Here is a 19,952-nt window from a genome sequence, read left to right as displayed (position 1 = left end):
GCATCACTGTGACTGTCTTCAAAGATCACTGCTGAAGTATTTTAAAAATCCTTAAAAACAGTTTATTAACAACCTCTATATGACTTTGACCCTTAGTTTAAGTGCTTTTGAAGATAGTGACCGCTTCTGTCTTCCTCCATCTTGTTGGGTAGAGAGGTCTACAAAGAATTGTTTGAATGACTGAGCTTTTAGTGTTTTACACAAATCACTGAGGTCATAGTTGAATCATTTTCTGTAAGGTATAAACAAAATTCAGAAGAGTGAACCTAGTAGGTTTAATATTTTTCTTCATTCTTTTTGTCCTGTATTTTGTTATGATGAGAAAAAAACACATTTTAAAGTTCTTGGATGTTTGCAAAGAATCTTTTTTTTTTAACTTGACATCAACACTTCAAGATTTAAAAAAAAAAAAAAGTAATTCTTTGAATTTATTGTGGTAGCAACAGATACAGTGATCTTTACTTGTTTTCCTAGCACTTCCTTCAAGTGAATGTAGGCATAAATTCTTCTTTTACCACTCTTTTTCAATAGACCTTCCAGGCTAAGAAAGCTTTCCAAGCTGTATATGAAATGAAATCCTACCACTGTACAAAAATAATCTGAAAATTCTCTTCTATTGCATTTGACAAATGTCACTGTTGTCACCCCTAGTAACCCTCAAATCTGACTGGAGCCATTAACTTGTCATCACAAATGTTAGGCAGAGTTAGTCTGGGTGAGTACAAAAAAAAATGACACTGAGTGTAAATCTGAAAATGTTTAAGTGGACACTGGAGGGAGACTGAAAAGAGAATAACTACTTTCATATTCTGACTTCTCCAAGCACTTACCAACCTATCCTAACTATTTGAGTCTGTAGCCACCTATGTACAGGAATTTAATAATTTTCATCATTGTAAGGGAGTATGTTGCAGAATGCAATGACCATCAAAGACAATAGAAGTAAGTGGACACTAAGTTCCACATCAGGACCTATTCCTCTATTACAGTCAGAGTGTGTGTGAGCTCCTATCTCCTCTTTGTTTTTGGTGTCAGGAAAAAAAAAACAAACAAACAAAAAAAAAAAAAAAAAAAAAAAACAGACCGGGTAAGCTTCTGGGATTTGACAAAAGCATTATAGGCACATATTTCACATATTTGGTACGGGAACTTATATTCTTGAAACCATATAATTAGCTAAAATAGAAATGCACCATGAGTGCTTTGTCTCATCAGTGAGTTTTCAATCCTTTTAATTAAAATCAGAGTATTAATGGTAGTCTCTTAGTGATAAGACATGTCCACAGTCAAAAATTAGTTATAAAAATTTAGATTATTTGATAAGGTAGGTTCATCTTCACTTCTGGGATTAAAATAACCAAAATTATTTTGGTTTTAAACTTGTGCTGTAGTCTGGCCAGTAGGTCTGCAAAATCAGACAGAGATCTTTCTAGTATATAAGCATTTATTGTTAATAACTATGAGCAAGATGGTATGTGTCAAGGCATCCTGAAATCCCTGCTCATAGTCTTATTTTGGAGCCCAGAGGGTGGCAGTGAAGGCAAAGTTTTCCAGTTTTGTCCAAGCATTTCTCATACAGATGAGCCATGCTGACAAGCTGAGACATTTTAGAAATCACCAGGTTACCACTGGTAAAAAGAAACGGTCTGAAAGGGAAAGGAAATTTCTTTGTCTACGGCTGCCTATCAGAGAAAGACACAAGAAAGATTTGAGATTGTTGCAATTGCTGTGGTATTGTGTGCAGAGACAGACTTCAGCTTAATAATTTCTTATACTGAAGGAGAATAAAAATGATTCAGAATAATGAATCAGCAGTTGATGTTACTTATGTTCATGCCAGCTGATGGGCAAGATTTGCAGCTGTTCCTTTATTGCTCCACTAGTAACATTATTAAAGGACAGAGGAGTCTTCAAGTCCAAGTTCAGTTAAGGAGGTACCTGGGTTCCGGTCAGATATCTCTCCCACTTACATATGCTTACTAAGATTTCAGTTTCTAGCGTCAGGATGCAGTAATGTAATGGCATATTACAGTAACAACGGTTTATGTTGTAACTTTTTAGGATGCCTTTTGATGCTCCAACCAATATTATCTTATTTTTTAAACACTGTCTGTTTATATTAGCTAATTATCTGGATCTGAAATCAAGAAAATGTATGGAAAGAAGAATCACACTGTCTCCAGTAATTATAAAACCCTATGGAATGTCTGGGTCACAATGACTGTAAGGCGTATACTTTTGAATTGAATTATTTCTGATGAATGCTGAGAGGAATTCTCCAAAAACCATTTCTTGTCAACTTGTAGAATAGTTACAACTCTTAGAATTTATGTTGTAGTAGGAATGTGACTGTGACCTTATCCATCCCTGATATGATAAAGTTTATATTCACACTAATGTTGTGTTGTTTTTTTTCCCTTAGGAGAAAACTAGAATTGTTATAGTGACTGGTTTTTATGTATAACCATTCATATTATGTTTAACATATATACAAATTAGTAATGTTTTCTTGGGCAGTAACAGTAAGGGGAGAAATTAGTTCCTAACGCTTGTCTGCAGTATATGTGCACACAGTATGCTATTACAATATCTTTAATCTTGTTTTCATATTCTAATATTAAGAAAAATGTGTAAATGTTACATTAGAAGAAGCATGGAAGAATATGCAGGCATATATCTGGTATGCATTCATTGTTTTATTAATTAGAAACAATAATGCTTAAAACTATATTAACTACATCTTTGAAGGCCTGACATTTGAACCTTGAAACATTCACTGTGCATATGAAAATCTGTATCTAAAAAATCTTAAAAGATTTAAAATCATTAAAGAAGACTAATTATATCATAATCCTTATTTCTATCTAAATTGATGTTGATGATTATTTACTTACTTAAATGCTAAAAAGTATGGTACTCTTCTCAAATATTACTCTTCTTAAATAATGTTCAGGCTTCTTAACGTAGCATCAATAGCCACTAACTCTCTAATGTTATCAAAATTAACTAAATCTTTAGCAAAATAAGTTAACTCTCATCTGGAGGTCATTCAAGTAAAACGTAAATACCTAATTCTAAGATCTTTTCCTTTTGGTACCTTATGAGCCAGTGTTCTTAAATTGAGCTTGTCCCTCCAGTTGTAAGTATACCATACAATGGGAAGGAATCTTTATCAGCCAAGATTCATTGATTTTTATTTTGATTTTTATTTTTTAAGTGAGAATACAAACTGCAATTGAGAATCAATAAAAGTATTTTAGGAAAATTACATCAGGAAACAGTCGCATTCTTTACTATCTGCAGTTCTAAAAGGTTTAGAGAATCTTAGCTTGTAAGATTCAACTATAAATGAAACGTATTTGCATGAAACAAATATATCAAAAACCTTTACATAGTGCAAATATAAAATAAATTTTATGGTGAATGCTGAATTACGAGTTAAGGTAATTGCAAAGTATGGATACATATCCTTAATCTGTTTTTGTGTCAGATCACTAACATGTTTAAACACATATTACATTGGGAACCTGCTGCACTGAAAAACATAATTGGCTACAGCCTGAGTTACAGATTCTGTTAGTCTGTTTGAGTCTATAATAGATAGATACCATCTTAGTAAGGGTATGATGTTGGTTTTCCTGACATGGAACCTACAGTCTTCATGGTCTTTTGCTTCACCTAGTTGCTCCACTTATCATGGAAACAGTACCACATTCTGATCTAGTTTAAGTCTCATCAGTGTCCCAATCTCAATCTCAAAGTAGGTGATTAATTCATTTTATTTTATTTTTTTATACATTCATTTTATATTCATTCATTTTGTTCTTTGGAAGGAATGGAGATAGCTTGAAGATGTTCAGACCTTACTTCATCACAATGATGAACAAAATGAGCCTTTGAGTTGCCTTCCAGTTTTAAAGTTCAATGATTAATGCTGCCACAGCTATGCAAATAAATTAATGGAAGCAAAGGATCTCAAGGTATAGGGACTCTCCTTACTGTTTTGGTAAACCTTTTGATTTTGATGCAAGAGAAGGAAGCAGAGCTACTGTCATTATTTTCTCCAAACCAATAAAGATACTGAACAGAAGCATAGCCACATACATGAAGAAGAATTCACAGTGATGCCAGAAGGAAGAAATGAATGGACTTTGTTCTAAACCCAAAGTCACTTAAGTCAAAAAAGGCATTAGGATTCTACATATTAATGGATTAATTCTAAATCTAGAATAAATCCCAAAGTCACTTAAATCAAAAAAGGCATTAGGATTCCACATGTTATTGAAGTTGCCTGACTTTGGACTCCTTAAATGCAATTGTGTAACAGTTGGCTAGAATGTGAAAATGAAGAGTTTGACTCTGCTCTTTGTTTCACAATTTGCTAGTTGTTTTGTTAGTAAGGGAAAAAAAAAAAAAAAAAAAGGTTAAATAATGCTAATTGATTCTGTTCATGGTCCCACGTAATATATTTAGTCTATATGTTTCCTTGTATGTCCAAGGCCATAACAGTAACTACAATACATCTTCAAAAGCACATATGATGCTAATTACTAAAGGAAACATGTGAAGATCTTGACAGGACTTTGAACTAACCCATAGCAGGGATAATTAAATACTTGGCATCAAGCCAGTTTGAAGGCCTGATACTGTTTCTGGCCACATGACTATATCTGGAGCTACATATTCAAAACTACTTGCCATGGCAAAATATTTCGCATTTATATATTATGGAGAAATGTAATTTTTCTTCCTATGGGAGGATCATTGTCTCTCATTCAGACTTAATGCAGCAAGTACCAGATAAAAAAATAAATTGGAGCAACAGGTAGTAGTAGTTCGCCTTTCAAACCAATGCAAAGACATTGCCTATGCTTTGTGAATTGCCTTGGCTGTCACAGAAGCACAGAATCTCAGAATGTTTGAGGTTGGAAGGGACCTCTGAAGATCATCTAGTCTAATGCCCCTGCTGAGCAGGATCACCTAGAGCACGTTGCGCGGGATGGCATCCAGGCAGGTTTTGAATATCTCCAGAGAAGGAGACTCCACTGCCTCTCTGGGTTACCTCTCTGGGTAACTTGTTACAGTGCCCTGTCACCCTCAGAGTAACATTTTCTCATATTCAGATGGAACTTCCTGTCCATTCATTTCTTGATGGAATTCCTATCCTGAACTTTGAAAATTGGTTTTCAGGCTTCCTGTAAGCATGTAGATCTAAAGACAAATAGAAACTCCTGTTTGTGTTATGTGTCCACCACAGGTACTGGCAGGTTAGCAAGAATATAAAGGAGGTGTTTATCTAGATGGTAATTTGAATTTATAAAATGCTACTATGCTGTGTCAACCAAAGAGTAACAGACTCCTTTATGTGTTCTGTCAGTAATCTGTGATTCCATGTGGACCTTGTAAAGCAATAATTTAATCAGAACGAAGAGAGTGAGAACGCAATCTTTTCCAATTATGTTTATCAGTCTAACCTCTGAATATCTTAATACACACCGGTGCTGCTGAAAACAAGATGTCCTCTAACACTATTTACTCTCAAAGTACAGAGTGTGCTTATATTATTTAAGAGATTTCTTTTTGCGTGTTTTATAATAATGTGAATTAAATGTGATAGCAGCCACAGAAGTTCTGAACACAGTGTATGTTAGAACAGTTTTGGCAAACAGTATCTGCTTTGAATTAATTTCTTAGTAACCTGAAACATTGTGTTGAGTGGTGGGCATATTGCTGGCACCAGCTAACCATCAGCATGCTTCTGCTGTCTGAGTTGCTTAGTTGCATCGAAATAAAAGCAGAAAGTGAGCTTTTGCCTTCTGTGATTTCTCAGAGTTGCACATATGGAAAATATTCAACATTTTCTGCCCCCCGCTGTTTCTATCAAGTGCACACACTAGCAGCTTTGCTTTTCCCCTTTCTTCCCTGGTGAAAGAAGAAATGTCCCTGTGTTACTTTTACACAGAACCAACCTCTTACACAGAAAGATGGTCAATTTCAACTCAGTTTGACCTGTTTTAAGTGACTGCTAAGTTTTAGTGTTAAGACTAATGTAGTAACACTGTCCTTTCCTTGGAAAGCTTTAACCATCAATAACATTTATTACTTTAATGCAATATATTTAAAATTAAAAGGTGTATATTTAAAGCTGTGAATTAAATAAACGTGACTCCCACTAACCCTAATTTAAATGTGTTATTAGAGGAAAGTAGGGAAAGACAGATCTGCAGTTAAGTGATTTCATAGATTTTTTATATTTTGTTAATAATGGCTTGTTAAAAAATCTATGGAGTTATAGTTACATATAGTGATTTATGAATACATCACAGAATTCTTGCCTGAGTTCTCTGGAGAGGCAAAAATATAACCCACAGAAATTTCATTGCCTTTTTCTAATATGTAGATTTTAATTGACTATAGAATTATAATGGTTTAGACAGTTGCACCCTTGTGGGTTCAGTTGGATCAATTTAAGAAATCATTTGAAGCTGTTTCTGATTGTCTTGTAGCAGAATGTAATAATCATTGTCATAGCTAAGATGCCATTAAGGAATTAGAAGACTATTTCCTTTTTCAGTGCAAAGTTAGCCAAGGCTTGCTGGAAATATATCTAAACTTTGATGAGATTTAGGGTATTTACATCAATGAGGAGACATGCAGTTAGAAGATTATATGAACTGTTAGAACTGTTGCAGTTGTTAAATGCTCCTGAGAGATTAGGAAGAAAATATTTTCAAATTCATAGAATTTCAGTCAAAATCCTTCTGGTTGTCATTAAGTTTTTGTTGCTGTTGTTGTTTTACCTTGTTTTGGGTAGCAATTCATTACATTTTAGCATCTAGATAGCTTCTGGGTAGCCAATGGGAGAACATTGTCTGCAGTTGCAAGTGCAGGCAGGTAACACCAAGAGAAGGTTTCTTTTATAACAAATACAAGCAGTGCTATCATACACCACATGTAAATAATTATCAGCATGCTCGGTGCCACAACAAAATCAGAGCTGTCTCAACAAGAGTCAGGAGACCATAAGACATGATGGACTGAAAGTACTTTCTTCACGTATATCTTACTGTGTAAAACATATGTTATCACATTGTATAAAGATATTTTATAATCTTCTTGTGCTTTTTGACTTCTCAAAGTCAAAAGGTTCAAAGTGCCAAAAATTGTTTCTGTTGCTGCATAACTGTTAGGGAAATGGCAATTTTTAGTGTGATTTGAATTGGTCAGAGGCATCAATCAGTCTTTGGGCTCAGATAGTAAAGCTAATTTTCAGAAATGACATACCTGACCTGAAAAAAAAAATGCAAATCCTTGATTTGGATATAACAACTCGTAAGAAACACAACTTATTTAAAAGGTTTGTTTTAGTTTAGAGATCTTAATTGTGAATTAATCTTCCAGTTGAAGCAATTTATTTTTACGTAGAACAACAATACAGACTAATTTTCTGATTGATATTTAGGTGATACTTTAAATCAGGACTACAAACAACTGTCCTCTTCATTTCATTGTGTTTGCAGTTGCTCAGTTATGAATTTTCCAGCTACTGAAAATTGCCATATTTTCTCACTACAGTTTAAAAGGGCACAGTACACCCTAATGTCCTGTCTAGCCAGATTATTTTCTAGTAAGATTACATTAAAAGTTATTCCATTAAGAATAACTAATGAAATGAATGAATACAAATGAATACTATTAGGTGAAGATCATACATTATTAGGTGGCATTAAAAGTCTGTACTTAGAAAATATAATTGGCAATCTACTAAGATTATGACACACAGAAAGAAATGTCATTCATTCAAATAAATACTACTGCTAGAATCTTATCTGACTTGAAAGAAGGCAATTTTATTCAATACTAAACATAGAGAGTACCATCAAGCTGTTTTGGTCACTTTCCCCAAGCAGTGTACCAGTAATAGAAATGCTAGCCACACAGCTTTGTGGAAGGAAATGTATAATAATTTCACAAAGAAGTTCTGGGATTTGCTTTAAAGCATTTTTATTACTATTATTGTTTGTTTGTTTGTTTGTTTTTTAGTAAGTCATTGCAATCTCACTGCATTCTCCCTAGTTTGAAGTAAAGTTTCTGAGGACTTTGGTGTTCTTATCAATATTTATATTATACTCGTGGTAAATCACGAATTCAAAGATTTTAGTAGACACAAAGTTTTTTGTCTCAGCTAAAATTTGTATCCTAGAAAATTTCTGTTAGTCCATGATGTATGAAATATACCTAATTTCATGCACAGTCTTTGCTGTGATGCTACCAATTGGGTGAGATTTAGCATACTGGCCTTGCCTGAAAAGTTTAGTATTCAGTTATTGCTTGCATTCTTGAATGTCTTCTCTCTAGCACTTGTCCTAAAATGCACTGAGATTGCTTATTGTTTTCTTTCATCATTTTTACTAGCATCTACAGCATTAAATTAATGTAGTAGATCTACCAACTTGTTTGAAGTCTGAGAGTATTAAAAAAAAAAAAAGTTGCAAATATACATGAATTATGACAAGTACGGGATTTATTTACATGTATTTTCCTGATTTATTATCTTGGGTCTTCTTCTGCTCTAGCATCATTTCATTCATGCAGAAATTCTGTGCAAACTTGAATGTCCTTCAGGAGTGGAGGAGAAAAATCAGATCTGGTGATAGAAAAGTTATCCAGAAATCTTCCCCATATGCTGTAAAAGATTTTACTTTTATTACTGTCTAATGAAAGAGATTACCTCTCCCTGTAAACCTTGTTCATTTCATATAAATTTAGAACATGATAATTCTTAACAATACTATAGCTCATAGGAATAGGATTGAGAATGTTTATCAAACTTACATAAGGTTTTTAGGTATTCACAGATCTTAGCCTTTACCTGCTTATATTTAACATACAAGGAAAAAAAATGGATTTATAGAATGTGTTTGCACTTTGGAAAGAAGAAACTGAGGCAGAGATTTTGCTGTGTTCTTCAAGTTTTCAGGAGATTCAAGTCCATTTTAGTCCACATCACTCTGACCACGATCTACATTGTCATTTAAGAAAGGATAGGCCTCAAAAGTAGAAAAGAAGAACTGGTAGCAGTTATGGTTTTATTTGGATTAGAATAAAATAAATGATGTAAACGAAATTTGGAAGTCTCAACAGATTAGCTGCCTGTTTGCAAAACTCAGTGAAATTCATGTTAACCTCTATCATATGGAAGTAAAACATATGTCAAAACCTTTTTCCATATGATACATTTAATGTGCAGTCCTTGTTGACATCAAGAAGTACAGAATTGTATGAATACTGAACATTTCACCTTTTATAATTTTTCTAAAGAGTGACTTTTTTTTTCTGCATTCTTATGGGTTTTAAAGTTTATCTGAGCGTGCTAAAAGGACAGCATAAAGAACATTTGGGGAAAGTTGGTACACAAAAGTACAGTTCCCATTTCATATTTTTACTATTAAACTTGGAAGGTTTCTTTGAGGAAATAATGCTATCTTATATACATGAAAAACAAATTATGAATACTCTTATCCTATATACTATACCATAATGAGATGGCATAAGGTTACTTTAAATAAAATAAAATAAAATAAAATAAAATAAAATAAAATAAAATAAAATAAAATAAAAATCACAAAACTGAGGCCAGTGTAACTCCAGGACCAATCTAGGCCTAAAGTAAGTAAACATAATCTCTAAAAGGTCAGGACAAAGTAAGGTACCCTGTTCTTGCTTGCAAGAAGTGGCACAACTGTGCCTTTTTATTCCCTTGTGTCATTTGTATTTGTTATTTTGGATGAGTATTATGGCAATAAGGCAAAACTGAAACATTTGAAAAAGGAAGTCATTTGTTTGTATGATGTTTATTATACAGTATAATACCTATAATGTATTCTTATAATTTATAATACTTACTATAGATATTGCTTGCTAAGAAATGTGCATTGTCTTGTTTCTGGTTAACTTGTTGACTTGTTTTGTTTTACGACAGTGGACAAGTTATAATGAATTTAAGAAACTATTTGAAGTGCTGTATCAACTGAGTCTCTTAATCTGAAATCTGAATTCCAAAGTATTTTTAAATTCTTCAAAAATAAGAGATACCATTAAAAACATGGTGCCTGAAAACTCAGAGATTGTGCCAGAGATATATCCTGTGAACTTTGGCATGCTTTGCTGTGGAAAATCAGATGCATGTGGTTTTTAGAATAAAATTATTGTTAAAGTTGTTAATTTGTATTGAATCCATTATGATATCTAGTACCTCCAGGTCAGAAAGGAATCAAAGGCCAACTGAAATACTACTACATGTAAATGCTAGATAGAGAAATTAAACAATTTGCTAAATCTCTCCTTTCTCAGCTTAATTGCTTGCTGGATTTACATACAGTCAATAACACGAATTTTAAAGGTATTTAATTTTAGATAAGACAACTAATAAATATTTGAAAATAGATATTTATTACTGAAAGACAGGGCATAATAGCTGGAGCACACTGCTGATTAATTTATCTGCATAACTCTCTGATTGCAACTTGCTTACATCTGACTAGCTCAGAGCACAAGCAGACGCTGCGGGACTTGTCTGACTTTACCTCTGTAGTTTGTGAGTTCCAGTGTGAAAAAAAATTCTTATCTTTTTTTTTTCCTGAGCTCTAAGTAGCAAAACTATTTGGTGAACCTAATTTTAAATTACATTGACTTTCTAAAGAATACTGCCCTGCTAATCAGAACTCCATGATTGCCCTAAGATAATTGCTGTTAACTTGTGTAACTACTGACACTTTGCATATTGGTTCTAGATGAAAACTGCTTTTCAAGTTCCATTTGTGCTTTTGATTGAAAGTCTTAGCCTGTTTTGTTGTCTCTGTGATTAATATTGTTTCTTATAGATGCAGTTCTTGATGTTCAAATTAAAAATACATAATTTGAATGTGATTGGAATGTTAACCTGGCAGTAAAAATTTTGTACCAGGATAATTGGAAGAAAAGTAAAAATCATACCTTTCATTAGTGCGAAGTATTAGAAAATATATGTTTTGAAAGAGATTTTTTGTTCATAATGTAAATAAGATAATCAATATAGGAGAATCCCAAATCACAGGTAGGTGTCTATAGGCATGTAAAGTTATCATTTATTTTTATGAGGGTTATAAGGCTTTACAGAACTCTTGGTTATATATTAGTTCTATATATATATTCAGTTATATATATAGTTCTATATAGTTCTATATGTATTATTCACTATTTTCCTTCCCATTATTCTTTCTGAGTGCAGAAGGCCTAAGATTACATCCATTTCTTAAAATTCTGCACATGCTTTCTGTGCTAAGAGGTTTTGTTTTCTTGTAGGAGAGAATTGGTTATTATATTGCATTATTACCTTCCATAGGAATTAAGTCATCAAAACCAATGGCTATGAATATTATTTTATATGCAGCTGCTCATCTCTGTCTGAATTTAACCTCTGAAATACTAACTTGTTAGAAGATTTTTTCTTAGTTAAAGGTCTCTATTTTGCCATTATATATTTCAGTGTTCTTGTTCTTTCCTAGATTACTTCTTGTTGCCAGTGGTGGTCTTGGTTATGTTTTGAAGAGCGATTTTGAAGCGTTCATTTTTCTGCTTAGAGACAAGCAAATGCAAAGAAGCCCTATAAACAGTCTGATGTTCATTTTTAATCTTACCAATGGAGTGTGTTAATATGTCTCCAACGGTACTTTTCTTTTTATTTTCTTTTTTACACTTTCATCAATTGTGATCTCTTAACCAGTGTATGGCAACTCCAATTAGCTTCACTCAGGGATGAAAAGCATCTCAAACTGTAACAAGGTCTCCCAGGACCACTTATATCATGAATGCTGTAGTCATATTTTCTCATTAGTTCCTTTCAGTTGTCACAAATATGATTTTCCAGTGTTTTTAGAATCCAACTGAAAACATAAAAACTGTATATGTATATGGAAAAGACAATTATTTCCCATAATTCAAAGATCTTTTGAATCTTTTCTTGTACATGGAAGCTTGCATAGTTTAATCCATTAAACTTAAGCAAGTCAAAGAATTTGAGAATCAGTTGGTATAGAGAAGAAAAATACTTTTTGAATGATTCATTTTCTAATTCATCTTATTTTGCTGTTATTTGTATGTTCTTACGTTGTGCATTACAAGGAACATCAGAAACCTTGACTTGTGGATTCATTGCACAGATTTACATGTGGGAACCACCACGATTATAGGTCTAAATTTGAAGTTATCAGTAACTTTATCTATTTCTCAATCATGCAGTTTAGTTACTTTTGAAGAAGAGATTTGTTTACAGAGGAACTTTATGCCGTTATTTTTTACTCGTTCAAGAAAAAAAAATATATATATATATATATACCTGGTCATGTATACAAAACAAATGGGCAGAGCAGTAAATGCATGTAAATTTCCACAGTTTCTCTAACCCATATTGAGATTATTTTTTTTCCTGAAAGAAAGTGCTGTAATCTTAGTAACATTGTAGTAAAACATTTTTCTTGTTGAATTTTTTTTCATATTTTGAATAGGAAGAGATTTTTAGAAATTATTATAGTAAGCGGATATCTTAGGTTTCTTAGTCTATGAATGTCACTTGAACTTTGCTGGGATGTTGATGTGTTCAACATCAAAGTGGTATGTAAGCTGTAGTTGTTCACAAACATCCGTAAGCTTGTTGCTCCAGTTTGTGTTAGCCTTAGGTAGGTATGTTGTTAGTTTATTCTTTGTCTTTGAAATACTGTTTGATTGGCTTTTTTTTTTTTTTTTCGATTAAATTAGATTCTGCTCTTTCACTTTTTCTTGCTCTGGAAATTTCATAGTGTGTGATATTAATTTCTTACTCTTGGAATCAAATGCAATAAAACTGAATGGCACATCGGTCTATCTGAGAACAGCCTTCATAAAATATCGTGTGGATCTAGGGAAAGCTTGGCATAAAAATTTCTTAGATAATATTTTCAGGTTAAAGGAGTCAGCAATTCCTTCATAAAATAAATATTTCATAATCGCTGCTCTGATGTTTTCATGTCTTATGTGGTTCTAAATAATACTGATTTAGAAAGAAAGAAAGAGATTTTCATTTTGGTCACCTCTTATGCAGGCTTATATGTTTTCCAAGCTCAAATTTTAGTCTTATTTCTTTAGCCCTTTAGCTAGTGAACCCTTTGCTTATTGTTGGTAATTTATTTTGAGTGTAAAAATTACTTTTCTTACTGTAAGAATGTTTGCATTTTAATAAATCTGGAGGAAAAATTAAGAGAAATACCTGTGTCCCTGTAACTTTCATTATTTCTTGATGTTTCACATATTTCTTTATTAAAACTGATATGGTGAGCTGACAAAAATCTGTACAGTCACCTTGAGTTTGGAGACTGAAAAAGGTCTTCTCTCTGCCTTGGCAAACAGTTGCTGTTACTGTGTCATGTTAGCTCCCTGGCTAACAGGAGTTAGACCCAAGATTTTTAGGCTCTATTTTTGCTCACTTTTGTTGTTTGCTAAATATTAGATAAAATTATTTAAAACATATTTTTTGTTGTAAATAATAACTTTGCTTCTCTTATTTACCCGTGTTTTGCTGATGTGTTTAAGATTAGTCTTTTTCTTTACACTGAATTTTATTTTGGTTTAGGACCTTAAAATTGGTATTACAGACATACTTTAAAAGAATTAATACTTCTAAAATTAGTACTTTTTAAAAGCACACACACGCCACCCTAGATTTGCCTAATTCAGAAAAATAGTAAATATGAAGACTTCAAAAAGATAGATATGACAATAACCTGATATAATTTTGATGGATTATAACAACAAAGTTATCATGACTTGATCCTTGCTTTCTGGAAAAGGTTAATATCATTTTGTTCTTTTACCCTTTTTCTTTTCTGTCATGTTTAACAAAGATTAAAAGATTAAAGTAATAAATATACAACTACTCTTATTTTTCCTTCTGTTGTAAAGAAATCAGTTGTTACTAACAATTATATATTGTCTGGCCCTTTCTGCAACAGAGGCATATAAAATGTTTCTTCTGTCCCTAAGTTAATTTAATGTGTAAATTAATTTACATGTAGATAATCCATAGAAGGGATAATCGAAATTAAAACTGAAATTAGTTTGATTCATGCAGGTTATCGAAGGTTTATAAAGAAATTTATAAATTCAGTATGTCAGCTATATTAAACATTTTTCGTCTCTAAACTAGATGTGTCATTACCTCATTCTTTTAGATGTTAGGCAACTTAATTGTTTAAAAAAAAAAAAAAAAAAAAAGAAACGAAGCGGTCAAAGCTATATTTTTTGCTTTTTTCTTTTTCTACATAATGAAACTAGCTGAAGATTGTGAAGTTGTTTTTTGTTTTTGTTGTTGTTTCTGTTTTTGTTTGCATGTGTTTGTGTGTTTGTGTTTTCTCCAGTTAGGAGGAAATAAGCAGTATTTCATTTAGACTTCAAGAAGAGGATTCAAATCACTCAAGCCATTTGAAAAAAAAAAAAAAAAGCTTAGAGCTGGCAATATCTGGAGGAATTAAAGGATATGATTATACATTAATTTATAATGCTAATATCAGCAATAAAGTCTCATTATAACATTATAATGAACTATTTTCTGGAATAAATAATAATAAAAAATACTCATGGCCAAGTTGATCACTATTAGCCAGTAAACAATGATGAGCATCTCTTTCAAAATGATGGATAGGTTTTCTTTGTAGTTTATATTTAAAAACAGTTTTGGTGTAAATTCTAAAAGAAAACAATTGTCATACTTGCTCTTCATAACCTATGAAAATCTGTTTTCCAAGAACAAGTATTGCCAAAATCTTCTAAATACTGTGCTCAAAAGGTCTTCTGAAAGTTTACAATAACAATAAAGAAACCATGATTAAAGAAGTCTTTTAGAGGCATGATATTTTATTAGTAGTAGTTATTTTCAATTTTAGATTTTAGAAGGAGAAAGAAGATAGAGGACAAATAGATGTAAAGTGTTATGATTAAGTTATTGTATTTTGTAAGCTATAAGAATTAGGTGATTACTTTTAAAATCTAAAATTGGCAGCATGAACAGTAAAATCAGATAGGTAGATAATTTAGTGGTAGCAGTGGAGATAAAGGTCCTTGAGGATGTAGGTGTATTTTCTAGAATGTTAAGACAAGCTCAGCAAGAGCCTTTTTTTTTTTTTTTTTACCAAATGGCAAGTAATTTGATTTTGTGTATAGTAGGAATGTTGATTTAAGAGTCAGAATAGATGATTAGGTAATCAATCTGAAAATTAAACAGTATAGCAAGATCAGATAACAGATAAACAGGATTAGAAGAAATTCTTACAATTTACCCTATGAAGAACACTTTTTAAAATATTTCTATGCAGAGAAGATCACAATAGGCACCTTACCTGATCTAATGAATTGGTGCATTTTATATTAATGGGACTGAAAATATATTTTATGAACTGGTGTTTTGAGTGATGTGCTTTCAACAATGCAGTTGTAAATAACACGTTAATATAGACTTAATTTTAATTTTGTTATTACTTTCTCGCTTGCAAGAAATCAAAGAATGGGATTAACACAAAAACTTTTGTGCTTCATTACAAATGCATCATAGCTGTAGCAAAGCAAACAAATGAGCTGTCTTCTCATCTATACAAACTACTCTAGAATCATAGAATCATTTAGGTTGGTAAAGACCTTCAGTATCACCAAGGTCCAACCATCAACCTAACCTACTGAATCCCATCACTAAACAATGTTCTACATTGCCATGTACATATATATCACTTAAATATCTGCAGGGATGGGGACTCTACCACTTCCCTAGACATCCTATTCTAATGCTTGACCACCCTCTCCATGAAGAAATTCTTCCTAACATCCAACCTAAACCTCCCCTATAGCTTGTATACACTGTAACACTGGTGGCATTTCATGACCTGATGAATGCTGACTTCTGCTATAATCACTGAAGAAATGCAAACATTAATTTAAAAGTGCATTTTCTTGTCATTTTTCTGCATTACAATGCATTTATAGGTCTTGTCTAAAAGAAAACTCTTAAAGCTCAAATCTTGCAAAATAAACTTTCCAAAGTTACACTATAATACAGAAATGCAAATGAACATATTTCTTATTTTCCAAAGGATTTGTCCATATATATTTCGAGCAACTCACCGTTGAAAAACTTATCTTATGGGAATATTGGTATAAAAGCATTATAAAATAATGTAGTAAATAACGAGCAAAATTATACAGTTCTCCAGTGTACTAGTCATTAATGTGCATTCATGCTGTCATATGCATTTTCAGTGAATTGTATGGAATAATTTACAAAACAAAGCAACTGAGGTGCACCACATTAGAGTTGTGGATTGAGTACTTCCTATTTAATAATTATCTGTTGTCCTTTAACTGTGATTTCACTGTATGTGTCTTTCAGATGTGTGGAGGTGATTGCCAAAGAAGGACGGAACTTGAAGGAACTGTATTTAGTATCGTGTAAGATCACCGACTATGGTATGTAATATACCAGTATCTATGTTTTTGTGAAGATTAAACTCTATTATAATTGTACAGGGACTCATGTAAACCTGTTGGAAATGCATAGGTACACATTTTCAAAACTTTACCCATGGGAAAATAGGAACTGTATGAAAAATGTTTGATATGCTTATAATATCATACGGAATCACACAGAATCATCCAGATTGGAAGAGACTTCCAAGATCATCTAGTCCAACCTCTGACCTAACACTAACAAGTCCTCCACTAAACCATATCCCTAAGCTCTAAATCTAAGCGTCTTTTAAAGACCTCCAGGGATGGTGACTAAACTGCTTTCCTGGGCAGCCTATTCCAATGCCTAACAACCCTTTCTGTGTTATGAGATGTGAAAGTCACTACATGTGTATGCTGTAAAGTACTGCTTATCAGAATTGGCAGTTACTGGGCAGACTGAGTATTGTGCTCTTTCAATTGTCCTGAAACCAGAAAAGCATTTGAGAGAAAATCCAAAAGTCTTTGTGCATTTCTAGATGCTGTGAAACATTCATACACCCTAGCATCTGTATGAATGTGGATTTGTTGCCTATTGCAGGCCATATATGCTAAATGAATATGATGATCCCCTTTAAAACAAAACAAAACAAACAAACAAAAAAACACTAGAATTTGTATTTAATATAGGAAAAGTTATTAGCACTTAGGTGTGCTTGAAGGTGCTACTTTGTTTTGTTGGTGTTGTGTTTCTTTCAAATAACATACTGACCTCAGCAGAGGCCTTTTTTTCTGTAATGAGCACATATTCTCAAATATCTAACTCCCACTTAGATGCCAAAATTTTGGTAGGATTTACCAACTTTTGTATCTTTGAGATGTTCGTCATGAGTTTTCTGATTGTTTCTCATTTACTCTTTTTTATTTTAACTTTTTAGCACATACCTTTTATAAAGAATTAATGTGTCAAGCTGACAAATTACCTTTCCAGTGGTTGCAAATTCATTCCTTTATTCCCCCTTCAGATTTTGCATTATACTGGTGTTAGAATGGGTGCATTCGAAGGTAGGCTGCTCTGCAGAATTAGCACACCTGTAGAGGTTTTACCCTGCTGGGCAGCTGAACTCCACCACAACTGCTCTCTCGCTCCCCCTCCTCAAAGAAAATGGGGGAGAAAATACGAGAGAAGAGCTCAAGGGTTGAGATAAGGACATAGAGCTCCTGCGTGGGCTCCTCTCCACGGCCTGCAGCTCCGGCCCAGGGCCTGCTCCTGCGGGGGCCCTCCATGGGCCGCAGCCTCCTCCAGGCCACATCCACCTGCTCCACCGGGGGCTCCTCCACCCATGGGGGGGCTGCAGCGTGGAGATCTGCTCCATGTGGGACCCATGGGCTGCAGGGGGACAGCCTGCTCCACCAGGGGCCTCTCCCTGCACAGCCCGCAGGGGAACTGCTGCTGCCTGCCTGCAGCACCTCCTGCTGCACTGTGGGGTTTGCAGGGCTTTTTTTCTCACATTGTCTCACCCCACTCTCCCAGATGCTGTTGCCCAGCAGTTCTTCCATAACTCTGCTCTCCCAGAGGCCCACCCAGCATCACTCCCTTGCTCAGCTCTGGCCAGCAGCAGGTCCCTTTTGGAGCAGCTGGAGCTGGCTCTGCTCTGACATGGGGCAGCTGCTGGACTCTGCTCACAGAGGCAATCCCTGCAACCCCGTGCTGTGAAAGCCTGCCATGTCTGGCAGCCTGCCAGAATAGATCTTGTCAAAGTTGAAAATGCTGGTTTTCTTGCCTTGCTATCACTTTGCCAAGGTGAGTTTGTGATTATGTGGTTGGGAAAAATCTGCTGGAATTTCAGGGAGGGGAATTATCTGTAGAACACAAAGTGACAGAGAGTAGAGTTGCTTCTTTTCACTGCTATAGGGTCAGAGGTATGGGACCTCTGTTGGAAGTGATACTGTCCTTTGTGTACTATAGTTCTCCTAGCTCTGTTTGCTGTCCCTGCTGACTTGGACACCCATATATGGAGTATTGTAATGGAAATAATGGAATCCACATCTTCATGGTCAAAGATTTCTCAGACTGATTTCACCTTTCATTGGCTGCAATTAATGAGAGGAAAACAGGATTTTTCCCAAAGAAGGGAAACACACCCTGACAAACTGATGCAAAGAAACTGAGGATAGGGAAAGTCTTATTGAAAAATGGAGAGAAGGGATATGAAATCTCCAGGACCAGATAGAAAGTGTAAGTTGCGTTTCACAGAATGACATATGAGTCTCGGCAACCCTGGTCATGCAAACTGAGCTTCTGTTGACTTTTATGGACTCACCTGTCACTAATGTGTTGGATTCTGTAGTGACTCAACACTATTGCACTCAGTTACTAGGATTTTGAAAAAAAAAAAAAGTCAATAGTGTTAATATTAGGTTTTACTATTCATTTAAAAATCAGATTATTTTAATGAGGATCAGCAAGAAATTCAGCCAAGTAGTTGTGATACTAACTGAGTTTTGATACTGTAATTAAGATTAATTATCATTATTATTTTCAGCAGGCCAGTCTCGTAATTATGTTCCTCTGTTCATGATATCTGAGAACATGAAATGGACCCTGTATCAAAATAGCATTTATGATTTGTGCTTTGTGAGGAAGACAAAACTCTGCCTTAGATTAAATTGTGACAGCACGTGAAAATTTGGTTTACAGTTTGTTGCAGTGTAGAGCCACCTTCACCAATGTCCCTTCTTCCTTTTCCAGTTATTCCATGGTATTTGAGTGGAAGACTTTCTTGCAGTTGTTCGTGATGCTGTTAGTTACAGTGCTGTGGGTTCCGTTTGTTGTTGAACTTCATTTGTCAAAGCAGTTGCCTCCCTTCTACAAAGGGAAAGGAGCAGCCATTCTCTTCCTCGGAGGCTTCCCAAGCCCTCATGTCCTCTCCAACTTTGTGGCAAGCAGAGGAAATGAGCTCAGAAGCATATGCCTGACTACTTATGGGATCATTTATGTGGTATCTTTACAAAGACTTAAGTCTCTTACAAAGACTTGTAACTTCACAGTTCAGGCTCCACCAGGAAGTGTATATATATAGTGGCCAATTATCTTTGATGCCATGACTGAGTAGAAGCATTGAGCCATGTGTAACTGTGCTTTTTTGTTTGAAGGGCCTGGATACTCCTGAGGTTCTTGCTTTGAAAATAATAATCTTGACACTAACTTTAAATTGTTACTATACATATTTTCACTGAATTTTTAAAGTGTACCTAGGGCTGGTAGCCAGATTCCTTGCAGCTTGATGGAATACAGGTGGGGGATTTCCAAAGCTCTCTGAAACTGTTTCAGTGGTGATTCTACAGTGGTTACCCAGGTATTTTGGTGTTGTGACATGATCACTTCGGAGTTCAACTGGAAAAAGCAAAAAAAGAAAAGAAAAAAATTATTGCTAATTTATGAGACA

General features: G+C 34.1%; 1 protein-coding gene across 1 annotated transcript in view; it reads left to right on the top strand.

Annotated features, from left to right (window-relative positions):
* The window catches only part of FBXL17 (F-box and leucine rich repeat protein 17), a 310,952-nt gene that overhangs the window by 194,704 nt on the left and 96,296 nt on the right, over window positions 1-19,952 (top strand). The window contains exon 7 of the mRNA XM_084503911.1: window positions 16,448-16,524. Coding sequence (XP_084360037.1) covers window positions 16,448-16,524 — 77 coding nt within the window. The remainder of the gene's footprint in view (window positions 1-16,447; window positions 16,525-19,952) is intronic.

Source organism: Aythya ferina (assembly GCF_964211825.1).
Source record: "Aythya ferina genome assembly, chromosome: Z".
In the NCBI taxonomy this organism is placed as follows: Eukaryota; Metazoa; Chordata; class Aves; order Anseriformes; family Anatidae; genus Aythya; species Aythya ferina.
Note: the sequence above shows the minus strand (reverse complement) of the source record. Positions and strands in the feature narration are given on the sequence as shown.